General features: G+C 41.9%; 1 protein-coding gene across 1 annotated transcript; it reads left to right on the top strand.

The window, feature by feature from the left end:
• On the top strand, positions 1–27,702 carry E2F5 (E2F transcription factor 5). The gene is made up of 9 exons (XM_084620261.1): positions 1–294; positions 13,969–14,078; positions 14,954–15,117; positions 18,736–18,777; positions 22,146–22,210; positions 23,685–23,952; positions 24,629–24,829; positions 25,288–25,332; positions 27,050–27,702. The coding sequence occupies exons 1-9, from the start codon at positions 118–120 to the stop codon at positions 27,157–27,159; spliced, it is 1,182 nt and encodes a 393-aa protein (XP_084476387.1). The 5' UTR covers positions 1–117; the 3' UTR covers positions 27,160–27,702.

The raw sequence follows: 27,702 nt of genomic DNA, 5'->3' as shown, positions 1-27,702 counted from the left end.
CGGCCCTGGGGCTCCTGCAGGGCTCGGATTGTTGTGGCCGGGGCCTCCCGGGACACGTGGTGCCGCAGCCGCCGCTGCCGCCGGGGACGCCCCGCTCGCTGGAGGGCGGGCAGCAGCATGGCCGCTCTGGCCGAGGCGGTGAGCAGCAGCAGCAGCAGCAGCAGCGCGGGGGCCCCGGCGGCAGGCGGCGGCGGCGGCAGCAGCAGCCGGCACGAGAAGAGCCTGGGGCTCCTCACCACCAAGTTCGTGTCGCTGCTGCAGGAGGCCAAGGACGGCGTGCTGGACCTGAAAGCGGTGGGTGCGCGGGGCAGGGCCGGGTCTGCCTGGCAGGGGGCGGGCGGTCGGTCGGATCTGGAGGGAAGCCGCTGAGGGGTTGCGGTCTGCATGGGGGTTCCTGGGCTAGGCTGGGATCTGGAAGGGGCTGATGGAGTGAGTGTGAGTGGGGGGTGGGGTGTTCTCCATGTGAACGCGAGGGGCTGACCTGCCCGGGGGCCCTGAGGAGAGTGGCGGCGGCGGCGGCGGGGGGGGGGTGAAGGGGCTGAGGAGGGGGTGTCCAGACCTGTGTAGCGTGCGGGGGAGTGTGTGTGTGACTCTGACGGAGTGGTTGCTTGTCCCTGCCTAGGTGGGCCCACCTGTAAGGAGGAGTATCTTTCGGGGAGGACCCTGTTTGTGAGAGGGGTCTCCCTGTGTGTGGTGGATCTGGGTGGTCTTTGCAGTGGAGGTGGCCCAGTGGTGGGGTGGATGTGGAGCTGAACGTCATTGGAGGGTGTAATGTGTTTTGGGATGGGGAGTCTGGAGTTAGTCTCTGTGTAGGGGGTTGAATATGGGAAAAGGCATGGGGGTCTCTGGAACTGAAAGTGGTGTGTGTTTGAATAGACAGGCTTCTTTCTCATGCGCTATTTCCCATAGTTCTATACAAACTATAACTTTCCCCCATTCACTTTCCAGAGAGAAACTAAAAGCTGTATTAAGACTCCTTTCTCAATCAAAGTGCGAAAAGGTTGCAGTTGGCAGGGACTGGAACACAAGCAGGATCCTCTCCCAAGGGAGAGTGGAGTCCTGTCAGAGCAAGTGTTTTCTTCCTTTCCAGTTCCCCTGCAGTGTAATGGGGCTGGCTTGTAAGTTGGTAGGATCTGTGGAGCCCCAACAGGTGGCATGAATCAGCTGTGACCGAGGCCAGCCCAGGTTGCAAAAGAGAACCTTTTCTGTCTGAGAACCAAGCAGAGAGTAAAAACGCCTTTATTAGTGTATCTGTGTCTGGAGGCAGAGAGGACTAGGGGCTGAACAGGGTTGGGGGAGGAGTGAGGCAAGGGTTGGAGGTGGTCTGGGGGCAGACGGGGCTGGAAGTGTGGTATTCCTTCCCTGACCCCAGTGGGGGCTGGGCCCAACCCGTGCCCCCCTGAACATTCCTCAGTGCCCTGCTAGGGGTGCAGTCATGCCCCACAGTTTGGGGACCACTGGTATAAGGCTTGTGCTGGTCTGTACTTGTAAGGCTTTCTCTGTTGCATGATTTATTTCAGGGATTGGATGGTCATTTTTTGACGAGCCAAGAGGTTTCAACTTTCCAAGAGACCAAAAGGCTCTCTTAATAGGTACAGAATGGAACAGATTGTAGGCACCTTACCCTTGGGTGAGCACTCGTGGAGACAGATCTCTGCATAAGGTGTAGCCCCAACTTAGTTCAAGAGGGCATGGTGAGGCCGCCTGCCAGATCATGATGAACTGAATCTCTAGTCTCCATAATTTGGGTTGTGTTGTAGAGCTCTGGCCACTCTGGATTTATGTTTATGCATTACTAGTGCTTCTAACTTCCATTTTTAGAAAAAAGGCAGTTTGTGTATCTCATTTGTTCTGGAGTTATTTTAATGGAAGCACTTGTGAGATGGCTGAAATTTAATCAGCGAATGCAGATTATAGAATTCAGAACTTGTGTGACTTACACATATGTTCACAGAAACCTCAGAAAAGCAGTTATTGGCATCTAAAATTTCCTTGCCTGTTTTCTACCTATGACTGACAGAGATACTAGAAAATTTTGTGTAAAAGGAAGATCCTATTCTGTACATTACATCCTCCATTGGAAATTCGGGAATGTCGTGTGATACATTTTAATATTATGTTGTACTTGCAAACTCTGATTTTGCTGATAGAAAATTACTATCTTTTGGTTTTTGCATTTGCACAGAAGAAAATCAGGTGACTTCCAGCTAATTCATTTAAAAATGTATTAACTTTTTTAAAATAATATCCAAGATTACCTTAACTGAAACAGTTTAGTGAACACTTTTTCCTTCTGGTTTGCTCACATTGTGCATTTGATAACAATGCGTATTGTCACTTTCACTATCTCCCTATATAAACAGTTTTTCCCTTGTTGAAAAGACCCTTAAATGTCAATAGGAGAGCAGAAAAACAGGTAATTTTAATGAACAAAAGGACTTTTAAACAATACAAAACAAAACTTTTCAGGACGTACTATTTCAATGGAGCTCAATCAGAAACTTAAAAATATTCAGTTTCAAAGTTGATAGTATCCCTTTAACTCATTTCAGCACTTGTTCAAGCCATAAATTATGAGCAGCCCAAATTGAAGTGATTTTGAAATGGTGTGACGTAAAGTAGTTGTCTTGATACCCAATCAGATGTATCCAACTATTGCCAGAGATCTCATATTTGGAGTTTGTCAGAGATCCTTGATTTAACTGTACCACAAAGAAGTTGTATGTTGCGTGATGCTTTGCTGGTCAAGAGGTTGTGTTTGCTGAGGTCTTTTAAACTGTTTAGTGTTTGAAGTAGGGTGACCAGACAACAAGTGTGAAAAATCGGGACACGGGGTGGGGGGGTAATAGAAACAGATATAAGAAAAAGACCCCAGAATCGGGACTGTCCCTATAAAATCAGGACGTCTTGTCACCCTAGTTTGAAGTGACTTGGAGACTACTTATTGAAGAAAATCTTCACAGAAGGAAGAAGCAGGATGTTCAGACATCAAATCTTGATTCCACTGAAGTCAGTAACAGAATTTTAGTGGAAGCAGGATTTATCCCTACAGCCAGGTGGACACTCAAGAACTATTGAAGATGGAAAATTCGTATTACCTACAGATGAATCTCTTGAAAAAGGATGGATAATTTTGCCCAAACTGTCCTAATTACATAATTTATTTGCTATGTTGTTGTAGCCATGTTGGCTCCAGGATATTAGAGAGACAAGGTCAGTGAGGTAATATCTTCTATTGGACCAACTTCTGTTGGTGAAAGAGACAAGCTTTCAAGCTATGAGGAGCTCTCCTTCAGGATCTTTCACCAACAGAAATTGGTCCAATAAAAAAATATTACCTTACCCACCTTTTCTCTAATTAGGAAATAACATGTACAATGAAAATTAATTTTTGCCAATTGACTGAGATCTCATGTACTGTTTTTAGTGCAAAATACAGTAGAGGTTAGCTAGAAAATTTTGTGCTCCCATATAATTAATAATAAACATCAACTGTTCTTTTTGGAGTTTTATGGTGGAGAAAATGTACTTTTTCTTAGTGTTTAGTATTGTGCATCAGCATTAGATTAGAAATGCTAATGACTAAAGTGCTGGGTCTGACTTGAAAATGAAACTTTTCAAGGGAAGCTTGGAGGGTAGCCGGAAGATATTAGGACTGTCCCAGATTGTACCACAGACTTCCTATGTGATACTGGACAAGTCAGTAAGCCTTTTTGTGCTTTAACTTTTTCGTCTGTAAAATAAGCATAGAACATCCCTGCCTTAGGGGCTGCTGTGAAGTTTACTTTATTATCTGTCATGAACTTTGATATCCTCTGAGACAGTTTGAGAAGTGGAAAGTATAAAAGTCAGTAATGATGGTTCCAAAGATGATGGAGCAAAAGGAGATTTGTTTTGAACACTAATATATTTACATTATGGCCCATAATGGCTCCCCAAAAGTATTAGGGTTAATTTATTTAGTATTTCTAACTCTCATCACCATAGTATCTAAGGGTTTGTCTACATGTTAAAGTTATTCTGGAATAAGGTAGATTATGAATTTAAAGCAGAATAACTATTTTGGCATAACTCCATGTGTGGACACTCTTATTCCTGAATAACTGTGTCCACACATGGAATTCTTCCACAGTAGATATCCTGAATAACTCGATGTATACACAAGTCCTGAGTTGTCTGTCTGTTGTCCACTTTTTCATGTTGTCTCTTTCAGGGTCATGGTAGTATAGTAGTAGTGATGATTGATATTTAAAGTTTTGTCTGTTTTTACCCAGAAAAACAAAGAAAATTTGAGTGAAGAATGAAAATTAAGGCTCGGGTTTAAATCTTACTACTACTTTCACCATCGTGGCAGGTTTTCTAGGTTTAAGTCAGAAACTGTTTTCTTACACATTTTGTTTGCTGAGCTGTTAAGTATGAGTAGAAGATAGTAGTAAACTTTATTAAAGCACAGTCTGTGCTAAATAAATGTTTAGTACTTTCATGACCAATCAAACTGAACATCTGTTTACCCCAGTATCTGCTGTAAAGCAGTTATACATGTCTCTATTAAGAAAAGTAGAAACCAAGTTGCATACCATAGCTACATTTTCAGGGAGTTACAGAATTTCTGTAGGCAGGTGGCTCATGAATTTTAGTTCCAGTAGCAGGTATCTTTATAAGGCCAGGGGTTCCACATCTTAGAGAGACATTGTCTTGTGAGCCGCCTATCCTCCCATTCAAAATCACTTACCATTTCAGTAACTCTTCTGTGACAACTATACCAGTTGTTTATATGGAAAATAATACTTAGAAGGCATTAAATAAATGTGTTTTTAGCTTCCTGATTTAGCAGCAGAATATGAAGAGGAAGAGGAGCTGGCTCTCTACCCGTAGTCCACTAGCAGGACTTAAAAAGCTTGAAAATCACAGTTAAACTGGCTGTGGGATTATGATTTGGGCATGTGATACTGCACAGTTGTTGTCTTGTCATTCTTTTTCCTTCTCCCACCCCCATTAGGTTCTGGTGCACTATCCCATAAGTGGTCACTAGGAGCAGTTCTCTCTTTAGATGGCTCTGAATGCCTGTCATTGGCAATAGTTCTAGCATTAGACACATACCTTGTTAACATTTAGAGGTAGATGGACTGTGGGGGGAGAACTGGGAGCTTGTCTACACTTCAAAATTAATTTGGATTAAAGGAGGGTGCGAATTTAAAATGCAACAGTTATTTTTCAGTCATTTCATGTGTGGACATTCTTATTCCAGAATAATATCCATCCCCATCTGTGATGTTATCTTGGAATAACTGTGTGAGTAGACAAGCCTGGTCAAGGAGATGAAAGAAAATTATCAGTGAAGAAGTGAGAAGGGAAGAAAGATGAGGAGGGAAAGGAGGTTCCAAAACAAAAAAATCCCACTGGAAAAGTAGAAACAAGAAAAGAGAGACTAAATTAATCACACCGGAAATGGTTCCTCGTGGCAGTCAGGTAAAAAGCAATGCTTGCAGAAATGCAAGTGCACACATTGTGTGCTACAGCGAGCAAGAAGAGCAGAGCTGAGTTGTCTGAGGTTTATATTTTTTTAAGGGGCAGGGAAGCAGCATACTCCTTACTTCTCATAACTAGTGGTATGCTGATGCTGCCCCTGCTTTGATAAATGTGCCTGGATTCTAATTTCAACCAAATACCAATGAACTACTTTTTAAAACTTCCTTGGAAGCATAAAATGGGTCACAGTTTAAATATTCACAGAATCTGTGCATCATGCTGTGTATTTGTCTGCGAGTCACAAACCTTCGTAAGAGAAAGTCAAGTAATATTTGCCTGGGTTTATACTTATTTAAAATGGGAGGAGTTACTAGAAACAGTGACTACTGTGCAGCTATTTTCCACTAAAGATATTTTATTGAGCAATTCCAAATATGAGAAATTTGGAGGGGGAGAAAGGAGAGCTGATCCCAACTAAAGTGAAATGGCCTTTTTTCTTGTAGACCAGGCCTGTTGTGAGCCACCTTGGCACATCTGGTTCCCTGTGGCAGTGCTACCAACAGTGGGAGAATTGTGGAGAAGTCTTAGGTAAAATTTTCAAAAACACCCAAGTTCCAATTTTGAAAGTGACTTAACTGTTTAACAGCCTAAGTCTTATTGAAAGTTAATAGGACTTAGACTCTTAAGGTGCTTTTGAAAGTTTTACCTCCCTGTTATTAAAACTTAGTGGAACATGGCATTTTTCATGAGTTCTGTAATTGTGTTGAAACCAGTTTTGTCCTGCCTGTAGTATCAACTAAAGGGTTTTCACAAGTTTGTGTGCTGGAGCATGATGGGGACAGTATAAACCCGTTGCTGAAAAATTTTGTCAGAAATAGGTCACTTTCCTCTTGTAGATGGGCTCTTTCTGAATCATCTGCCATATACAATTTTCAAACCCCTTTTATTTTAGAAGGGTGTATTTTTGGATGGGGGATGGGGCAATGCATTTGAGACCAGTCTGCTAGCTCAGACTAACAGTATAAAATGGATATTTTTTTTAACGAGAGGTGGTAATAAAGACCACCATTAACTCCATTCTTCTGCAAGTATGGGGATGGGTTTTAATTCAGCTATGCAGCAGAATTCTTTGTTACATAAAAATGAATTTTTGTGATGCATAAATATATAAATGATTAAATATAAATCTAGAATAGACCGTTCCAGCACAGCTGTTATATTAAAAAATATGCCCTGTGTGATTTTTGTAGCATTGCCTACTATTAAAGTTGACCAACACTTCCCACTGTAAGGTCCTGTTTACAATTTTAACCATTTGGGCTGAGATGTTCCATACTGAGTGTCTGGCTCAGGCTGAATTTCTTTTTGAAAATTTCAACCAAAACTGTTCATCTATTTCCAAAACTGAAGCTAGAAAAAAATATATTTTGTCCATGTTATAGAACTCTGGTGCCCTAGTGCCACCCTCCCTGCCCCCATGCTTTGGAATAGGGACTTGAAATTTGGCAGGGGGTAGCCTTTAAATCAGGAATGTCTTTTGATGTCCCCCTGAAAATCCACCCACATTTGACCAAGTTATAAGCCTTTGAAAAATTGCAGCTCATGTATGGCCAGTCATCTTACATTTTAGCAGCTAAATTCCCTGAAGATTGTGTCCACACAGGGCATCCTCCAGTCGGGGCCTGAATAGGACTTTCCCTGCAGTTACAGATCTGGGCCGCTTTGGGCCAGGTCTGGGCACTGGAACTAAAAGCAGGAAATCAGTCTCCTGCCCAGACAGTGAGCAGGAGGAATCTATCTGATGCAAACATAAAGGGAAGAAGAGCTGGGCTTGAAGGGATATACTGGGACAAGGAGGCTGGGAAATAGAGGGGGGAACTGGGCCTGCGAGCAAGGGCAGGAAGGACATTGGAACTGGCTGGGCAAGGAGATTGGATCTGGGAGCCAGTAGGTGTATGTGGTGAGAGACAGGGATTAAGAATCAAGGCCCGGGGGGAAGAAAGACAGATCTGATGAGGAGCCAGGGTGTAGGGTAAAACTGGTACTGGCTGGGTAAAGAAACTGGGGCAAGGAGCCAAGAGGATGATAGTAGGACTGGGAGCCAGTGGGGACAGGGAACATGGGTAGGTGTGGGGTGTTGGTGACTGGAAGCCAGGAGAAGGGAGAGAAACATTGGCTAAAAAGATGTGCAGAGTAGAAGTGGTACTGGATGGAGAAAGAGAGTGGGACGGAGAGTATAGAGGGGTAAGAGTAGGACTGACTGGGCAAGGAGATTGGAACTAGGATGAGAGTCCTGAGGAATGGAGATTGACTCTGGGTAGGCTAGGAGAATGGGACTGGGATAAGGAGCCTGGAGTAGGGAAGAGATAGAACTAGGACAAGGATAGGTTGAAGAGGACAGAGTAGAAGGGCTCACACACTGGGAGGAATGGGCAAAAGAGTCTGTGCCCACACTCCCCTCCAGAGCCTGGAACAAAACCTAGGATTCCTGAGTTCACCATTCCTCTGCTGTCAGCAAATAGGAGTGAAACCCTTTGGCAAAGTGTCTCCTCCCCCCTAGCTTAGAAGGTGACAACTTATTACTTCTGTCAGTTACTCTGTCAGCTCAAGTGACAAAGGTGTAAAGGTTCCAACCCAGCTGATGACCTATGTGGGTCTCAATAAGATGCCACATGATAAAATTTGTTTTTTTCAGTTTGCTTATTTAAAAATCCTAGGAAATTACCCAAAAACTAAATTAAAGGACTATTATTAAGTTTGCCTGTTTAACCTTAACTCACCTTCTTGTTTCAGAGTAACCGCCGTGTTAGTCTGTATTCGCAAAAAGAAAAGGAGTACTTGTGGCACCTTAGAGACTAACCAATTTATTAGAGCATAAGCTTTCGTGAGCTACAGCTCACTTCCTCAGATGCATATCGTGGAAACTGCAGCAGACTTTATATATACACAGAGAATATGAAACAATACCTCCTCCCACCCCACTGTCCTGCTGGTAATAGCTTATCTAAAGTGATCATCAGGTGGGCCATTTCCAGCACAAATCCAGGTTTTCTCACCCTCCACCCCCCCACACAAATTCACTCTCCTGCTGGTGATGCTCCTTCTTGTGGCTATTATTAGTGAAAAGTCTTTGATTATATGATCATGTACCATTTTGTCCACAGGGATCTCTGTCTCCATCAGTGCACAGGCTGGACCTCCTCTGGGTATCATTCAGAGTTGTGTAGTGAAGGAAACTGTTGTCTGTAGGACCCCTGCTTTATTTGGTGTGGAAGTTGGAAGGTGTGTTGTGAATGAGGCAAGGGATTTCAGGAGTGATAGGATGGTCCCATGGTTAAGGCAGCTGAACACTGCCTTGGAGAATTGGATTCTAGCCCTCCCTCTGCCATTGAGTTCATATGTGATGCTAGTTGAGTCACCTAAACCATGCTTTTCACAGGTGGTTGCTAATTGTGTGTTCCTCATTTTCTGGTTTCCTGACATGAGACCCTGGGGTCTGATCTGCAGAAGAGCTGAGCACACACAGCTGCAACTGAAGTCAATGGGAACTGTGCTTTGAACCTAGAAAGTGCTATATACTGCTAAGTACTCTGAAAAATCAGTCTTAGATGTGTTAAATTTAGCACCCAAAATTAGTGGCTGCTTTTGACCTTAATCTCATTAGGTATGTCTACACTGCAATTTGAGAGGTATAATTGCAGCATATGTGTACATACCTGAGCTAATTTTCATCTAGCTACATCAAAGCTAGCTTGAGTAATAATAGAAGCGGAGACTCAGCAGTGGTCACTAGAGTATGTACCCAGGGTCCTGGCTGGGCAGAGCTAGTGGGTGAAGTTGCCTATGCTTTGGTATGTCTGCAGGTGCTGCAATCACACCATCTGATTGTAGTAAAAAGAAAAGGAGTACTTGTGGCACCTTAGAGACTAACTGATTGTAGTGTAGACATACTTTCTGTGCCTCAGGTCCTCATCTGTAAATAGAGATAATACCCCCTTCCCCCATGCACCAACACCCCCACTTTACAAGGAGTTGTAAACATTAATTAAATAATATTGATAAATTGGAGAGGGTTCAGAGAAGAGCCGTGAGATGCTTTAAGGTTTAGAAAATGTGTTTTATAGCGATAGGCTCAATGAGCTTAAACAGTTTAGCTTAACGGAGAGAGAAGCTTAAGGGGTGACTTGATTACAGTCTATAAGTACCTACATGGGGAACATATTTAATTATGGGCTCTTCAGTTTAGCAGAGAAAGGTGTAACAGGATCCAATGGCTGGAAGCTGAAGCTTAACAAATTCAGACTGGAAATAAGTCTGAAATCTTTAACGTTGAGAGTGATTAACCATTGGGACAACTTACCAAAGAGTTGTGGTGGATCCTCCGTCGCTGACAACTTTTAAATCAAGAGTGGATGTTTTTCTAAAAGATCTGCTCTAGGAATGTTGTGGGGAAGTTCTGTAGCCTCTGTTACACAGGAGTTCAGACTAGATGGTCACAATGGTCCCTTCTGGCCTTGGAATCTATGAAGCAGTCAAATATTATAATGATGAATGCCATAGAAAAACCTATGAGGAAATTAATTCTGGCTTTAGAGCAGGGTTTGAATATTGTGCAGTAAATAAGGCATAGGGCACACATTAAACAACAAGGAGAAAACAGAATATTGAATAGCTGCTCATTAAGTGAGCATAGTCCATCCTCTGCACTGAATGAGTCAGAGGTCCTGTGAAAAAATAGTGTATGATCATATAAGTAAGGATGGCCGTGAAAAAAGCTAATGCGGTCTTGGGATGCATCAGGCAAGGTATTTCCAGTAGAGATAAGGATGTGTTAGTACCGTTATACAAGGCACTAGTGAGACCTCATCTGGAATATTGTGTGCAGTTCTGCTCTCCCATGTTTAAGAAGGATGAATTCAAACAAACAGGTACAGAGAAGGGCTACTAGGATGATCCGAGGAATGGAAAACCTGTCTTATGAAAGGAGACTCAAAGAGCTTGGCTTGTTTAGCCTAACCAAAAGAAGGCTGAGGGGAGAATTGATTGCTCTCTATAAATATATCAGAGGGATAAATACCAGGGAGGGGGAGGAATTATTTAAGATCAGTACCAACGTGGACACAAGAACAAATGGATATAAACTGGCCATCGGGAAGTTTAGTGTTGAAATTAGATGAAGGTTTTTAACCATCAAAGGAGTGAAGTTTTGGAACAGACTTCCAAGGGGAGCAGTGGGGGCAAAGACATATCTGGCTTCAAGGCTAAGCTTGATAAACTTATGGAGGGGGATGGTATGATGGGATAGCCTAATTTTGGCAATTAATTGATCTTTGACTATTAGCCATAAATATGCCTAATGGCCTGTGATGGGATGTTAGATGGGGTGGGATCTGAGTTACTACAGAGAATTCTTTCCTGGGTGTCTGGCTGGTGAGTCTTGCCCACATGCTCAGGGTTTAGCTGATCGCCATGTTTGGGGTCGGGAGGAAATTTTCCTCCAGAGCAGATTGGCAGAGGTCCTGGGGGTTTTTCACCTTCCTCTGCAGCGTTGGGCATGGGTCACTTGCTGGAGCATTCTCTGCACCTTGAAGTCTTTAAACCACGATTTGAGGACTTCAGTAGCTCAGACATAGTTAGGTTAGGGCAGGGATCTCAAACACAAGTTACCAGGAGGGCCACATGAAGACTAATACATTGGCCCGAGGGCCGCATCACTGACACCCTTGCTGCCCCTGGCCCCACCCCCACTCCACCTCTTCCATGAGGCCCTGCCCCTGCCCCACCTTTTAAAATGAGATTCTTTCTACCTATCTTTGCTGGATTTCCAGGTAGAAGTTAAGCTTACTAAGCCTTTTGAAAAAGGTTGGGGATAATTCTGGAGACGTAATCAACATTTCTGTTCTCTAGTGAAACATTTCAATTGTCCAAAGCCATGAGCTATTGCTAAGTGTGTAATGGCTTCAACATTTGTCCATTAAGTTGCTGTGCTATGTTTCTATCTCATTTCTTTCTATGTGTTTAGATAGCTTTAGTATGGAACACGCTATATAAAAGCAAAATCACTTCTACTCCCAATTCTAATTGTGTATTACATTCTTAATACAAGGGTCTGTATTAAAGGCATTCTTAATTATAAAGTTGCTACACTCTGTTATGTCTCATGATTTCTACATTTCTAATGGAACACATGAAGAGTCAATCTGCTTTGTCGCTCTATAAGTGTTTCCTCAGTGATTTGGAGAGAAGGTCCAATGGTGGGATCCAGAAATATATTAACAGAAGGTAGCTGCTCCATTTTATATCACACAAGATACACTGAAAATCCTTTGGCTAGACTACCCCTGGTTATTGAGGCTTTAACTACTCCGTGATGTGTGGTTCTAAGGTGAACATGAGTTAATCCATCATAGAACTGGATTAGTTTTTCAAAGTCACCAGAGGAGGTAGACTTCTTTCTAGCCTCCTCTACTCTGAGGGTTTATTTGGTTATTGTTGCAGAGAGATACTGCCCTCCTCCTTCCATATTCTCATTCTCCACCTTCCAAAAAGAAATTTTCAGACTTTTCTATGGGGGTGGGGGGAAGGAGAGGGATTGGTTATTTAATATTTGGGACATGCACAGCACCTTTGTACTCTTTCCTGCATGGCATATACCCAGCTGGCCACGGAATAACTGGCCCCTATGTTGAGGTAACTGGCGGTTTCTCTGAGCATGGACTGTAGAGCCCTGCGTGCCATTTTTGTATGGAGTTTGGCTGGACTTAGCCAGGGACTCTGATCTTGAAGGACAGTGGTGCAGAATGTGCAAGGCCTGTGGTTTGTGTTTTGTTTAATGTTTCTCACGAATTTATCAGTGTTTGTTACAAAAATTTAAAAAATGGGTGAAAACCGATACAAAAAAATCAGTCAGTTGTTTTTTAGGTAAATATTAGCAGTTAATATTGTGGGATGGAAGGAAAGAAGAAGCAACCAATAGAAAGATAATAGTAGTGAAAGTAAAAGCAGTTTAATGCTGGTTCATTTCATTAGCTGTACATTAACTGTGCATACACACACGCATTCATGTACATGTGCGTATCTTCCACTACGTTGACTGACTTTAACAGACAGCCTTGCATTTACAGTCAGACTATTTTATTATTAACATAAGAAAATCCAGTCCATTAGGTAGATGTGTTTAACATAATCAGTACTTTTCATGTACTTAAGTGGTCCAAAATTTGGGTTAATATCTGTAAAACCTGAATAATAGCTTTTGTAAGAACTGGGAATTGTTTTTTATTAAAAATTGGTAAAAACTGAAAACTGAGGGCCTTAAAAATGTATAATTGGACATCTGTGAGTGTTGAATAGTGAACCCTTTCCCTTCAGAATTATGACTAGAGCAGTGTTTCTCAATCTTTTTGAGTTCAGGACCATTTGTAAACTTTGATGATTTGTTGCAACCCAGAGGCCTCCCTCCTCCAGGGGGCAGGGGGATGTCGGACAGGGACAGAGGAGCTCAGAGCTAAGATTCCAGATGCTCCAGCCAGATGTGAATAGCTGGAACCCCAGCAACTGGGGATGGGGGGGTGAGCCAAGATAATCCCCCCAAAACACACTGTCCCCGCATATGGCCCATGTCAGAGGTGGAGGAGAACCTGGGGAAGGAATTTTGTGGGAGGGGGCAGAGGGATATGGGGTATTGGGGGGGGGAGAAGGATATGGGGTCAAAGCAGTGTGGGGGAGGGGCAGTGAGCCTATAGTGCCCCCAAAAACATAGCCGCACGCATTACCCGTAGGCAGCAGAGGGTCAAGGGGTAGGGGGAATTTGAGGTCCTGGCGGTAAAGTGGGGGGAATGGAGGAAGGAATTAGTTGGGGTATAGGTAGCATGACAGAGGGGAAGTCACCTGGCTGAGTGAGAGGGGTATATTGGGTGGGGGCAAGCTTCGTGGGGAGGACAGGAGTAGAAGATGGGGTGCTGCTCAGTTGCAGAGCAGGATGCACTTTGGGAGGCCAGTACTTATTGGAGAACACGACATCAGCTGTTCCCTCTCGGCTCCTGTCCTTGTAGGCGGCGGGGCTTGGCTCCCTGCTCTGGGTGTTACATACACCAGTGTCAAAGTACTGCTCAGGTTTAGCATGGCCACCCTGCTGGGGGGAGGGGAGGGGAGTGGGAATTTGTGTGAGTGACATTGTGGCCTGGCTCATGGGGTCATAGCGCCCAGCTTGCCCACCGTTGTCATTACGGAAGAGTTGCTAGGCCAAACCTAAGCGGTACTGCAACCCTGTGTACCAGGTCACAACACAGGGAGCAAGGAGCCAAGCCTAGCCAGCCCTGCAACTCTTTGAAGTGTTCTGGCGACCCAGTTTAAGGTCGTGACCTGTAGGTTGTGAAACCAGGGACCTAGAGTCTGTAGCACTCAGGAAGCTTGCTGAGCTTCAGGTGAGCAGCCTAATGGGCCAGCCTTTTGCCTTGGTGTGCAGATTGCTGACACTTATCTCTGTTCTTTTAACAGGCTGCTGATACTCTTGCTGTGAGACAAAAAAGAAGAATCTATGACATCACCAATGTTTTGGAAGGCATAGATTTAATTGAGAAAAAGTCAAAAAACAGCATCCAATGGAAGTAAGAAGTGTCAATTCTGCAAGTTTTCACATTCTCAAGGGGGGAAAAGTTGGCCTAATTCCTTTTTCCTTGGCTATATTCAACAATAATTAAAATTCATTTTGTAATCAGTGGTAGCCTATGTAGAATATGTCAGTGGTCTCAATCCAATTCCTAATGACCAGGTGTCCTCTCTGCAGTTGGCATCCTTGCTTTCAGAGAGGCCAAGAACTGAATGGTGCTAGAGACTGAAGTACTCTGAACTGTGAAGTCTGAGGTTTTCAGCATATTTGAGGGGCAATTTAGCATTGCTGTTTTTCATATTGTACTGTGTCTAGATTGACAGTCCTGAAAAGTGAATCTGGCCATTTTCATGGGCACTAAAATTTATATAACATAACTTTATAACTTGCTACTCAAAAGAAATAAATCTTTGAACTTCAAGAAGAGTTTGGGCAGGGATTGGAGATGTGGCTCTGATGTGTGTGGTAGAGTTGAACAGAGCAGTGCTAAGGACCAGGCAGGCAGTGTGCTAGCCTAAGATTCGGCCTATAAGAAAACATGTTCCATTCTTCCATCGCTCGTGTGAGGAGCTAACTAGGGGGAATTGAGCTGGGTACACAGTCCTGACACAGAAAACACCACCTGCCTTGAAAATGGAAATCAGTGACGGGAATCCTAATGTTGGCCCCACATTTAAAACATTTTTCAATATTTTTATACTTAAAAAAGAAAAGCAGGGATTTTACTACCTCTTAGTATTTCATAATATAATTAATATGGTGGGTTTAAAAAAAAAAAAGCAATACCCATGCTTCAAACTCTCTCTCTCTGTAGTTTTTTTACATTATCATTGCACATATTGTGACTGCATAAAATATTGTACCTTCTAAAAGAGGTGTAGGTGCTGGCTGCAATACGAAAGAAGTCATAGACAGACTGAGGTATCTTGAAGCAGAAATTGAAGATTTGGAACTAAAAGAAAAAGAGCTGGATCAGCAAAAATTATGGCTGCAGCAAAGCATCAAAAATGTTATGGATGACTCCACAAACAACCAATATCCTTTGGGACGTACATTGTGTGCATTCGTGAAATAGAATTAAAGAAGCACCAGTCATATATTAAAAGGTTGGTCACATAATATGACCTGCTCTAGAAGTGAGAAGATACTTGAACTAGGTGACCAAGGGGGGTTTACTAACTCTAGAAGAAATGGAATTGGTCTCAAGCATTTTTCCGTTAAAATATGATTTCAATTTTCTTTTGCACTGGTAGCGAAATTAACTCACCTTGTGAAGCAAGCGCTATGAGACAATAGCGAGATCCATTAGGCTGTGGAATACCCAGTGAGATCTAAAGGAGTAGAAGAAAGTTTGCTTGTGGCATTTTAAAACCAAGCTAGACAAAGTGCTGGAAGATATACTGTAGGGAACAATCTTGTATTAGCAGAAAGAGGCACTGGATGGTCTAATACAGTGGTTTTCAACCTGTGATCCCTGGATCCTTGGGGGTCCACAGACTATATCTAAGATTTCCAAAGGGATCCCACCTTCATTCAAAATTTTTTAGGGGTCTACAGATGAAAAAAGGTTGAAAACCACTGGTTTAATAGGTCTTTTCAAGTTTTGACCTCTGTGGTTGTATCAATGGTAATCTGGAAATAATCCATCAGAAATTTACACAGTGGTAATTTTTTAATGCAGAAAATCCAGACTTTTAGCTTTAACTGAAATTAATTGCTTTCGTGGTTTTGTTAGATTTAGGATACTCCTGGATACTCTTCTTTGGTCGTTCATAGGATAGGTTATCTAAATCTTTTGAAAAGATACATGAGTTGATAAACTCCTCAGGCTTGTTGAAACTGGAACTGAAATTATCCTGTGTGTAAACAGGTAATAAGTATATTGTTTAAACTATGTTTGCTCATTACTTTGTAACCACATTTAGCATTTTTAGGGCTAGTCTACACTGGCAGTGGTAAAGTGCTGCTGTGGCAGTGCTTTAACGTGGCTTGTGTAATCGTGGCAGAGTGCTGGGAGAGAGCTCTCTCAGCACTCTAAAAGAGCCCGCCTCCGCGAGGGGTGTAGCTACCAGAGCTGGGAGTGTGGCTACCAGCACTGGTGCACTGTCTACACTGGTGCTTTATGGTGCTGAAACTTGCTGCACTCGGGGCGGGGTGTGTGTGCGTGTGTTTTCACATCCCTGAGGGAGAAAGTTGCAGCGCTGTAAAGTGCCGGTGTAGACAAGCCCTTAGAGGATGTTGAACAAAATAGGTTCTTAGAGACTTTGGAGAGGGGAAAATGCACTCTTATCTATAAAATGAACAGGAGGACTTGTGGCACCTTAGACACTAACAAATGTATTTGAGCATAAGCTTTCGTGAAGTGAGCTGTAGTTCACGAAAGCTTATGCTCAAATAAATTTGTTAATCTCTAAAGTGCCACAAGTCCTCCTTTTCTTTTTGCAGATACAGACTAACACAGCTGCTACTGTGAAACCTGTCTTATCTATAAGTAGTTCTAAAGCACTTAACACTGTATTATGATTGTTCAATAGAAACCGCTCCAATCAAATCAGTGATTTTTATCACGTCAGGGCCTGCTTAAATGGACAGATCATTAACCTGATAGACTACAGCTGTTCTGAAGTGAATCCAATCAATACAGATGACATAACAGGTAAGGTCCCTAATCAGCAAAGCAATTAAATGTGTTTAAGTGCTATGCTGAATTAAGGCCCAAATGAGCAGTGAAATTTTAAATTTCCCATGGAATAATTAAATTTCCCACAGTTGCGCTTTACCATTGCCAGTGTAGACTAGCATGTGCAACTATCCATTTTTAAATGAATTATCGATTGTGAAGGCACAGTTTGGTCCAGTTTCGCAAAGCTCTGAGTGGAGTCAGTTTGCTGAGAGTGCTGGGAATGGAGTGGGATTAGGCACCCCAAGCCACCAGAGAAGGTCTAATAGTGAGTAGTGTACCAAACCTCGTTAACAAAATAATTTAGTAATTGGGATATAATTAAATATCTAAAACAATGTAAGGCTAAGTTTTGTCTTGTGTGATACTGCAAGCTGAATACCTAGTAAGCAAAACAAAACCCAGAGTGCCTGGCCTCTACTTCTAAACGCTACAGATAAAATGACTTTCAGAAAACAGCTTTTACATTTGAAAAAGGGTAGATTTGAAATGAAAACTACAGTGATTAGTTATAACCTAGTTGAAACGTTGACTAAGAACGTATTGCATGAAACTTCAAAACAGTTGATATAAATTATGGCACTGTCTCTGTAGCTCCAAATGGTCTCTCAGGGAAGTCCAGTCCTAAAAAAACCACCATGTGCAGTACTCAGTTTGAAATAATTATTAGTTGAATGTGGTGGGATTACAGGATTAAACCCAAAATGTTATTTTCCAGGAGGAGTTTTGACTAGGACCCATTTAAAAGTGGAAGGGAAAGCAGGTGGTTTCAAAGTTGTTGTAAGTGTATGAGGATATGGGTATATACACAATTTTTTAAAATAGAACTTGTTTTACACCTTTGGAAGCCCTGCCATGCCCTTGCATTAAGATATATTCAGAGCTCTCTGTCCTGCTTCTCAACATCAACAGGTTCCTATTTGGTGGTTTAAATTTTTTAAATTACATTTTAGTGGCTTACATTTGTTACAAAATAATTTATATGTTAATGGTGGCAGAGTTAGCAACTATCATTTGACTGCACCAAATTCCATCAGACAAAATCATTAAAACTAAATCATTTTGGTTCTAAATTATTTAGAAGAAAAACTTACATAACGTGGATCTGGGAACCAGTATTCTCTCTCTTGATAATGACAATGTCTTGGTTTTGCTGTAGTTTTTACACAGAAACAGTAAAACATCTCATAGCTTTCTGTTCTGTTGACTTCTCTTAACTATACTCACAGCAGCCAAAGTTATTTTTTTCAGTAAAGTGAACAATACTTTTTCCAAGCTCCAGTGCTGACCTGTGTATTTTTACGGTTGACAGGTAAAACCTTCAACATAAGGATTTTTAATAGAGAAATTCCCGTAACTATGAGTTAAATCCAGGACAAACACAGGATGTTGTTTCTTTTCCAAGCCGCTTGCCTCGACTATTCTGTAGGCTGCATTTAGTTTTTTGATGGGTATGTTGTCACTGGCAGAATTCATCCTGGATTCATCCAGAATTCGTGCTGATCCACGATAGCTTTGGACATCCTGTATCGTAGCGATATGATATTAACCAGACTTATCAGTAAAAAGGAAATGGTGATAGTATGTGTGAAATACATTTAAATAACATTTTGGAAACTTTCTAATAGTAGTCTAAGGCCAAAGCTATGCTTGAAAGGCTTTGCTGATCTAGTTATACTGGAATGCTATATTGGCAAAGCATTTATAATGTGCACATAGGTGGTAATGACACAATTCTGCATTGGTATAGCTGCATCCACCTTAAGGGTTTTTGCCACTGTTATGTCAGTCACAGATCCCACTCTTGACCAACATTAGCTATAACAGTACAAATGTAAAGTGTAGACCTCACCTAAACAACACACTGTAGGAACACAAACTTCTTTTGTAAATGGCACTAAATATCAACTTCACATTCCTTAGGCAAAAATCTCAGCTTCTTACTTCTTTAAAATTTCCTTGACATAAATCACATTTTCATATGTCACTCATGAAGACATCTGTAATTGCTTCAATGGTAAGTTTCTGCTAGACTGTATTTTTGTAAGATGTTTGGAGCAGGTGGTTTAACCAGGGAAGACAAGGCCATAGTGGAGAAGCTAAATTAATTCTTTGCATTAGTCTTCACTGCAAAGGATGTGAGGGAGATTCCGATATTTGAGCCATTCTTTTTAGGTGACAGATCTGAGCAACTGTTCCAGATTGAGGTGTCAGTAGAGGAGGTTTTGGAACAAAGTGATACATTAAGCAGTAATAAGTCACCAGGACCAGATGGTATTCACCCAAGAGTTCTGAAGGAACTCAGAAATGAAATTGCAGAACTACTAACTGGTATGTAGACTATCGCTTAAATCAACTTCTGTACCAGATGACTGGTGGATATCTAATGTAACACCAATTTTTAAAAAAGGCTCCAGAGGTGATCCTGGCAATTACAGGCCAGTAAACCTAAATTTAGTACCCAACAAACTGGTTGAAACAATAGTAAAGAACAGAATTATCAGACACATAGGATGAACACGGTATGTTGGGGAAGAGTCAACATGGTTTTTGTAAAGGGAAATCATGCCTCACCAATGTATTAGAATTCTTTGAGGGGGTCAACAAGCATGTGGAAAGGGTGACCCAGTGAATATAGCATACTTGGACTTTCACAAAGCTTTTGACAAGGTCCTTCACCAAAGGCAAAGTAAGGAGCCATGGGGTAAGCGGGAAGGTCCTTTTGTGGATCAGTATGGTTAACAGATAGGGTAGGAATAAATAGTCAGTTTTCACAGTGAAGAAAGATAAACAGCCCAGTCTCCAGGATCTGTCCTGGGACCAGCGCTGTTCAACATATTCGTAAATGATCTGGAAAAAGGGGTAAACAGTGAGGTGGCAAAGTTTGCAGATGATAAAAATATATATATATATTCAGATAGTTAAGTCCAAAGCTGACTGCAAAATGTTACAAAGGGATCTCACTAAAAGTAGGTGACTGGGCAACAAAATGGCAAATGAAATGCAAAGTAATGCACATTGGAAAACATAATCCCAACTATACATACAAAATGATAGGATGTAAATTAGCTGTTACCACACCAGAAAAAGATCTTGGAGTCACTGTGGGTAGTTCTCTGAAAACCTCCACTCAATGTGCAGTGGCAGTCAATAAAAGCTGACTGAATATTAGGAAAGGGATAGAAAATCCATGGTATTCCCACACTGTGAATATTGTGTGCAGTTCTGGTTGCCCTATCTCTAAAAAAGATATATTAGAATTGGAAAAAATACAGAGAAGGACAACAAAAACGATTAAGGGTATGGAACGGCTTCCATAGGAAGAGAGATTAAAAAGTCTGGGACTGTTCATCTTAGAAAAGCGACAGCTAAGGGGGTGATGTGATAGAGGGCCATAAAATCATGAATGGTGTGGAAAAAGTGAAGAAAAGTGTTGCTTACTCCTTCACGTAACACAAGAATTAGAAGTCTCCCAATGAAATTAATAGACAGCATGTTTGAAAGAAACATAAGGAAGTACTTCTTTACACCACGCACAAACAACCTCTGGAACTCATTGCCAGGGAATGTTGTGAAGGCAAAAATTATAACTGGGTTAAAAAAAGAATTAGGTAAATTCATGTAGGATAGGTCCCTCAATTTGTTATTAGTCAAGATGATTAGAGACGCAACCCCATGCTCTGGGTGTCCCTATGCCTCAGACTGCCAGAAGCTGGGACTGGACGACAGGGGATGAAGCACTCAATAATTGCGCTGTTCTGTTCATTTCCTCAAGCATCTGGTGCCAGCCACTGTTGGAAGACAATTTAGTGGGCTAGATGGACCACTGGTCTGACCCAGCATGGCCATTCTTATGTTTTCATGCATTAACCATCAGACTTGAAAGAAAGCTGTTTGCTGTTTGAAACCTCTAGAAATGGGATCTTTTCAAATACCTCTCACCCCAGCCCCTCGCCAAAAACACATATCCTACAATACAAAATGGCTATTTAATGAAGATCTAGAACCAGGGATTCCATATTCCTGCTATTGAGCAAAGTTCTTACAACATGAGGATCGTTATTTGTATTTATTATTTTGTTACATAAACCTCACTGTAACATTAGATCCCTGTTTTTTTCCCATTGTTACTTTGAATTTAGAAAATGTTTGCAAGTGTAATCATGTTTGTAAGAAATGGAACTTACAATACATAGCTACTTGATACTTTGAAACTACATACTTTGACAGAAGCAACATGAGCTATTAGGTGTCTTTTCCATCTGCAGTTATGGAAGGGGGGCTTGGTTGCCCCCGGGGCATTGTTTTTCCTAATGCAGGCTCTGCAGGACCTGTCCAAGTTCTGAGGTAGGAGATGCGGGGGGCAGGGCAGGACATGTTGGTCTGACCCACCAGAGGTTCCCCAGAAAAGACAACTCAGGCCCAGGCTTCCATATATTTTCTGGGGACAGCTGCAGCCAGGGGGAATCCCTGACAGTACAGTTCCAGTGGAGCCATGCTACTGGGGATAGGGGAAGCCAAGAGCTGGGGAATAAGCACATAACATCTGCACAGATGGCTCCACTCTTTTCATGGACTCCTCCTATTCCATGCAATTTGGGGGTGGTGAAAAACTGGGACCTCTCACCCACTGGAGAATGTGGGAGACTCTCTGCAAAGATCTCTAGCAGAGATTTCCCTCCCAGGTTCCCCTCCTGGTTTTTCCACAAGAGGGGACAATGTGGTCCAAAGTTTAGAAAACAATTCTAGGTTACATAAAATGCCTTTTTATTTTTTTAACTTCTCTAGTTTTGCCTGAGGAAGAACTTCAAGATAATGTTCTCTGTTACCATGTACTTCTATGTACTATAGAGTTTAACCCAAAAATGAAAAAAGGTTATTACAAGAGTTCACTAATTATAAAATATGGAAACACTTAGCACTTCTCTCACTGTAAACCTCATTCTATCTCGCAATATACTGTGAGAGGAAAGAAGAATTATCCTAATTTCATAGGTGGGAAACTGAGGCACAGAGAAGTGAAGTGACTTTCCCCTGGTATTTCAAAGAGTCAGTAAGCTACAGAAAGAACAGTGGTGTCCAAGTGCACTGTGCAAGGTAACTACACCCAAATTGTACATCTACAGAGGCTGGAGTTCTGGGGACATTTAAAGCTAAGTCCTTGGATATCATGGTTATGAATACAAAGATGGACAGCTTTTCTTCAAGCTTTGCTCTCATTCATGTTATAATTTGTTCCTGAAGAACACCAAATTGTGCACGATTTGTATCAAACTAATGCTGAAGTGGCATTAGAGAAGAACTGTATTCCATTTGAGTGTACACAACCCAAGAATGTGTAAAATTACATATGGTTAACATTTTCTTAAATTACTACTTCACCAGGAGACACACTTCTAGCAATTCAAGCACCTTGTGGTACACAATTAGAAGTACCTATACCTGAAATGGTATGTACAAACTGTTTGCTTACATATGTGTGGTGAGGGAGGGGTAAGGATGCCTGTGTTGCAGCTAGCAAGGTTTGTCTCTTCGTCTGTGTGGGAGGAAAAAATTAGGATTCACCTAATTGGATGTGGACTGATATTGGGTAAACAGCATTTTTGCACATCTTGGCAGAGTAAAAGTGATTGGACCTTTCAGTTAAAACAAGATACTTTCGGTTTTCCACTTCCTTCTCTCTTCTGCTTGCAAAAGCCCAATAGCTGCTGTTTCCCTCCAGGCAAAAAGCAGTGGTGCTTCCTTCAGAGTCTGTCAATGGTGGTCTTTCAGTGGCAAGCTCCTCTCTTCCCAACCCCTGCTGGGCCAGGGAATTTGGAAACCCAAATCAGATCCACATAGAACAACAGAGGAAGCGGTAAAAAAACAGATAGAGGATCAGAGAATAGAGAGAGCAAACTTGCTTTGACAAAGAACAATGGATTAAGACAATCTATTTGGCTTCATGTTTTTTACCTTCTGCTGTCTTTAATTTCTGTGATACAATGCTTTTCAGTTTTTCATGCTGCCTACATAGGTGGGGAAAGAGTGGCAAACATTTTTTGTGCAGTAGTAGGAGGATAGTGATTCCATTTGATGCGTTTCATATTTTAATTTGAGCAAGGAATGAGTAAAAAGCACCATAACTAAACAATGAGGTTATAAAAAATGCCACAAGGTGAACTGCAATGCTAATCTAGTGAGACTGTCCTTTGAACTGGTGGACACAGATAATTTGTATTAGAGTTGTCTCCATGACTGAAATATCTCACCTGTTCCCAAAATAGAAAGATAATGACTTAATCCCATTAACTAGCCAATGGTAGCAGCACTGCACATGCCAGATTGAATCACAAGAACTAGGTCTTTAACATGAAGGCTTTATGTTGACTATTCTGCAGGGAAATTGTCCCCATTAACACTAATTTTCTTGTGTTCACTGAATCACAGGGATTTGGCTATGGTGGGACAGTTAGTTCTAATCAAGACAATTTTGCAGATGAGAAAATTATTTTAAAGAGGCTATGTCCCAGTGGTCAGTTTTTAGTGGGAATCCTGCTGTGATTCACAGCTAAGCTTGTATTCAATTACATGAGCATGGCACAGAATTCTGTACTTGAGTGCCATGTGTCAGTTGTTAATTATGTGAGAATGTAGAAGGGTTGTAATCTTATCGGTTATGGGGTGGGTTGGTTTTAAATCTTTTTCTGTGATATGTGAGGTTAGTTAACTTTGCATAGAACTGTCTTAATGTGGTCTTATGACTAGAAAATTGTATGTCACCTTGCTATAGCACCTTGAGAATTTTATTCTTAAATAAAAGTTTTCTACTTAGGCAATTATGCATTTCCATTACTTTCTATGGCAATTGCTGCATGCAGTTACTTGGCTTAATTGTCAGTCACAAAGAATTGTAACTGTTGTTTCAATGTGCCACCTTTAAAGGGACAAAACGGACAAAAGAAATACCAGATCAGTCTAAAGAGTAGTTCAGGACCTATCCATGTGCTGCTTATTAATAAAGAATCAAGTTCCTCCACACCTGTGGTGTTTCCAGTTCCTCCACCTGATGACCTTACACAGCCCCCATCTCAACCTGCAACTCCACTGACTCCCCCAAAACCTACTGCATCTACTGAGAATCCATCAGAGCAGCATGACATTAACCAGGAGCAGCATTTACCACATACCCCAGTTACAGATACACCATCAGGTGGGTCCCTGGTTTGTTCCCCCTACCCCCAAAGAGATTTGTTTAGAGATCGGGTAGAGAAAGGGAATCAACTGTTAGCATAATGTAGCAGCTGCCAGCCTGAGACCTGACCCCAATGGAGTTATTATCAGCTGGCTGGAGGTTGCAGGGGGAGGTCACTATCCTCTTCCTGTTCTATGTTCAGACTTCTGTTGAAATGGATTGTTCCACTTGCAATTTATCATCCTATACCAGAAACACTTCAGAAGTGATCCAGGAACTAGCCCACAACAGGGCTCTGGGCTGTTCCTCAAGGTGATTGCATGTGCTGTCTGAAAAAGGCTTCAAACCTCTACTGGAATGTAAAGCTTGAACATTTAACATTTACCTTTGACAAGCTTGTACTAGGACAGTCCCTGCTGTTGCTGCAAAAGGCAGTTGTATGTGAAAAGCAGGCTCAGCAAGGGAGATTACCTGAACTTGTTTTTATCACTAATAGATAATCAAATGCTGTTTAGCAACATACTACATTGTGAACCAAATCTCTGAAGGGCCTTGAGACCTGTGCCTGGTTTTTGAAAGGAGATGACATCTCAAATACTGGCCATGTTCTACCAGTAGGACTTAGCCAGATACAGGTGTGTGCGTATAGTTTACCATACCAAACTTTGTAATATGTACTTTTCTGCCATTGTAGACAACAGTATGCAAGAGAACAATACAACTCCAGCAACTTCTTACTCTAGCCTTCCGGACTCCTTGCTGTATACGAGCCTTGCAACAGATACAACACAAACTACTGCTAGCTCAAATGACTATCAGGCCTTGCTTCCCTTGGATGTTAATTGTATTCTCAAGCCAAACTCATTTGATATAGCAAAGATGGATGAGCCCACAGGTAGGCAGACTTTCTTTAGTTTAACCCTTCCTGACAAAGCTAAAAGCAGATTTCCCAGGGGAGAAGAGGCCAGCAGTTTGTCTTGTCTGCAGCCTTTCCCTTCTCCCTCCTGCAGCTCTTTTCTTTTCACCATTTTGGCTGTGGTTTCTGTCTGGTTTGGGGTAAAGTGCATCCCGCATAAAGGTGCTCCATTCTGGTATACTGGTTACATTCCCTTTGTAGTTATAAGTGTTTGTGCAACCTAAGAATAGCACCAGAAACTGTCCAGAAGGAAAAGTTAAGGGGTTTTATTATTTTTAGCCCAGTAGGATACTGGTCTGGTTGACTATCTCTACTGCTCTTGCAAGCATTAAATTATAAATGTAGCAGCCTAGCAGCTAACACTCTCCATTTCAATAGCTGTTTAATGCATGGAGCCTGGGTTGACTTTCACAAACAAGTGCTTTTGTGTTTAACAGGAACTATTAGTAGTGATATCATTGACGAATTGATGTCTTCAGATGGTAAGCATTTAGCATTCCTATCTTTTTTTTAATAAGCAGAGTTATATTTTAAGAATGTGATTCATTCAAAGAAACATAGGACTGGAAGGGATCTCCTGAGTCATTGAGTCTAGTCTTCTGCTATTGCAGGCAAATGTCATTCATATCTGAATTCACCATTTCCCTAGATGTTTGTTCAAATCTGATTCCAAACTTCATTACAAATATCTGATATTAAAACAGCTGCCACACAGGCCCCAGCTTCCTCATTTCCCCAGCGGTGCTTGACACCTGCTCTGCCCCCACTCCACCCCTTCCTGTAAGTCCTCTTCCCTGAATGTGCCCTGCCCCCAGTGTCTCCTGCATGCTGCTGAACAGCTGATCCCCAGCGGGTGGGAGGAGCTGATTGGCAGAGCTGAAGGTGGGCAGGGGGTGCTGGGGTGGGGGTGGAGCTGATTGGCAGGGCTGTCAGTGGGTGCTGATCACCTACTATTTTTTTTTCCACGTGTGCTCCAGCCCCGGGGCACCCACGGAGTCAGCGCCTATGAGCTGCCAGCACCATTTTAACCATGACCTATTTCACTCCCACTTCTTTCCTGCTGCAGCTCCCCCTTTACACCCTTATTCGAGTTTCTATCACTAACCTGTTTTCCCTTCCAAACTGACCGTCACTGTCAAGGTATTAAGGCCCAAATCCTGCGAGCACTTACGTGTGTGAGTAATGTTATACATGTATAATACCTTTAGATTCAGTGATATTACTCATTTGCATTAAATGATGCCAGTGTTCAATTTTTTGCAGGCTCAGGGCCTAATTGAATATCCAGTTGGTGAGAGAGAGAATGACTCAGTGGTCAGGGTATTAGCCTGGAGACACCTGGGTTTAATTTCCTGCTCTGCTGCAGGCTTCCTGTGTGAGTTTGGGCAAGTCACCTAGGGCTTGTCTACACTTACCGGAGGATTGATGCTGCAGCGATCGATGCATGGGTGGTCAATAATCGACCGCTGATTGCTCTCCTGTCAACTCCTGTACTCCACTGGATCAAGAAGAGTAAGGAGAGTCGATGGGAGAATGTCTCCAGTCGACCTCATGTAGTGTGGACCACGCAGTAAGTAGATCAAAGCTACATCAACTTGAGTTATGCTATTAACATAACTCAAATTGTGTAGCTTAGATGGACTTCCATGCATAGAGTAGACATGGCCTCAGTCTCTTCATGCCTTATTTTCCAGTCTGTAAAGGGGGATAATAGCATGCCCCTACCTCACAGGAAAAATACATTTGAAGATGGTGAGGCACACAGCTACTACAATAATGGAGGCTATATAATACAAGAGATCCACTGCTAGGTACGAAACACAAAGGCTGCTTAAGTGTTGCTTTGCTGCAGCAGAGGAGACTAATCTCTGTTACACTGCACTGGCTTTGCTGCAGGTAAGATGGCAAAGGAAATTCATTTAAAGCATAGTTAATAAATTGCGTCTGTGCATTTAAATTATTTTAAACCTTATTTTGGTGGAGTTGCACCAGGATCCCCAATGCACAGTCCAGTGCTTGCAGATAACTACTGCCAAAGCAAAGCAAGTTGTAACATTTTGGACTACTGAAACTGGACATCAAAGTTTTTATTTATCTTCTGCTGGAAATGATTTGAAATTTATAGGATGTTGCAAGGCAGAATTTCAAATAATAGATTTCTGTGATTCTATGATTAACAAAACTGTTCTTGTTTTACAGTTTTTCCTCTCTTACGACTCTCTCCTACTCCTGGAGATGACTACAACTTTAACCTGGATGATAATGAAGGAGTCTGTGATCTTTTTGATGTGCAGATACTAAATTATTAGATTCAGTGGCAACCAGACTGTCATATCTACCTCTAACTTTATAACATTCTAGACTTCTTCATAACCTAAGTATTTTAAAGAATGAATGTATAACCTCTTAGTTCACTGACTCTGGGAGTGTATTTCCTTTTGCTTCCTTACCTACTTCACAAAACACCTTAAATTCAAAACCATAAGAAAGGGCTCTTATCAAAGTGTTCTCTGGTATTTTTTTTACAAGTTACATTAATGTAACTCAGCTTTGAGATCCCAAGTTCTCCTCTTCTCCCCTCCCATTTTTCTTGCAGTCTTCTGGTCACTTAAAAAAAAAGAGAACGACAGACCCAGGCTTGTCACTTAGCAGAATTTTCTTTCTGAAGCTTTACTGCCAAGAAGCTTTCTGTATGTTTTTAACCTTTCACTACAATTTTTAAAAAACGTTCACTGCCAAATTTTGAAGTGAAGGACATTAAATGGGTTATGTTAAATTGTTTCAGTGAACCAATTTTGTGAAGTGCCTTCTGTTTTAGCACTTTAAGTTTCTCACATTTTAACTTCTGACAT

Source organism: Lepidochelys olivacea (genome assembly GCF_965140295.1).
Source record: "Lepidochelys olivacea isolate rLepOli2 genome assembly, chromosome: 2".
Taxonomy (NCBI): domain Eukaryota; kingdom Metazoa; phylum Chordata; order Testudines; family Cheloniidae; genus Lepidochelys; species Lepidochelys olivacea.
This window is presented reverse-complemented; position numbering and strand designations above follow the sequence as displayed.

Coding starts and splice junctions, on each gene's coding strand:
- E2F5 (XM_084620261.1), top strand. CDS start 118: ATGGCCGCTCTGGCCGAGGCGGTGAGCAGCAGCAGCAGCAGCAGCAGC. Junction 295..13,968: donor GCGTGCTGGACCTGAAAGCG/GTGGGTGCGCGG, acceptor TTCTTTTAACAG/GCTGCTGATACTCTTGCTGT. Junction 22,211..23,684: donor AAGTACCTATACCTGAAATG/GTATGTACAAAC, acceptor CCACCTTTAAAG/GGACAAAACGGACAAAAGAA.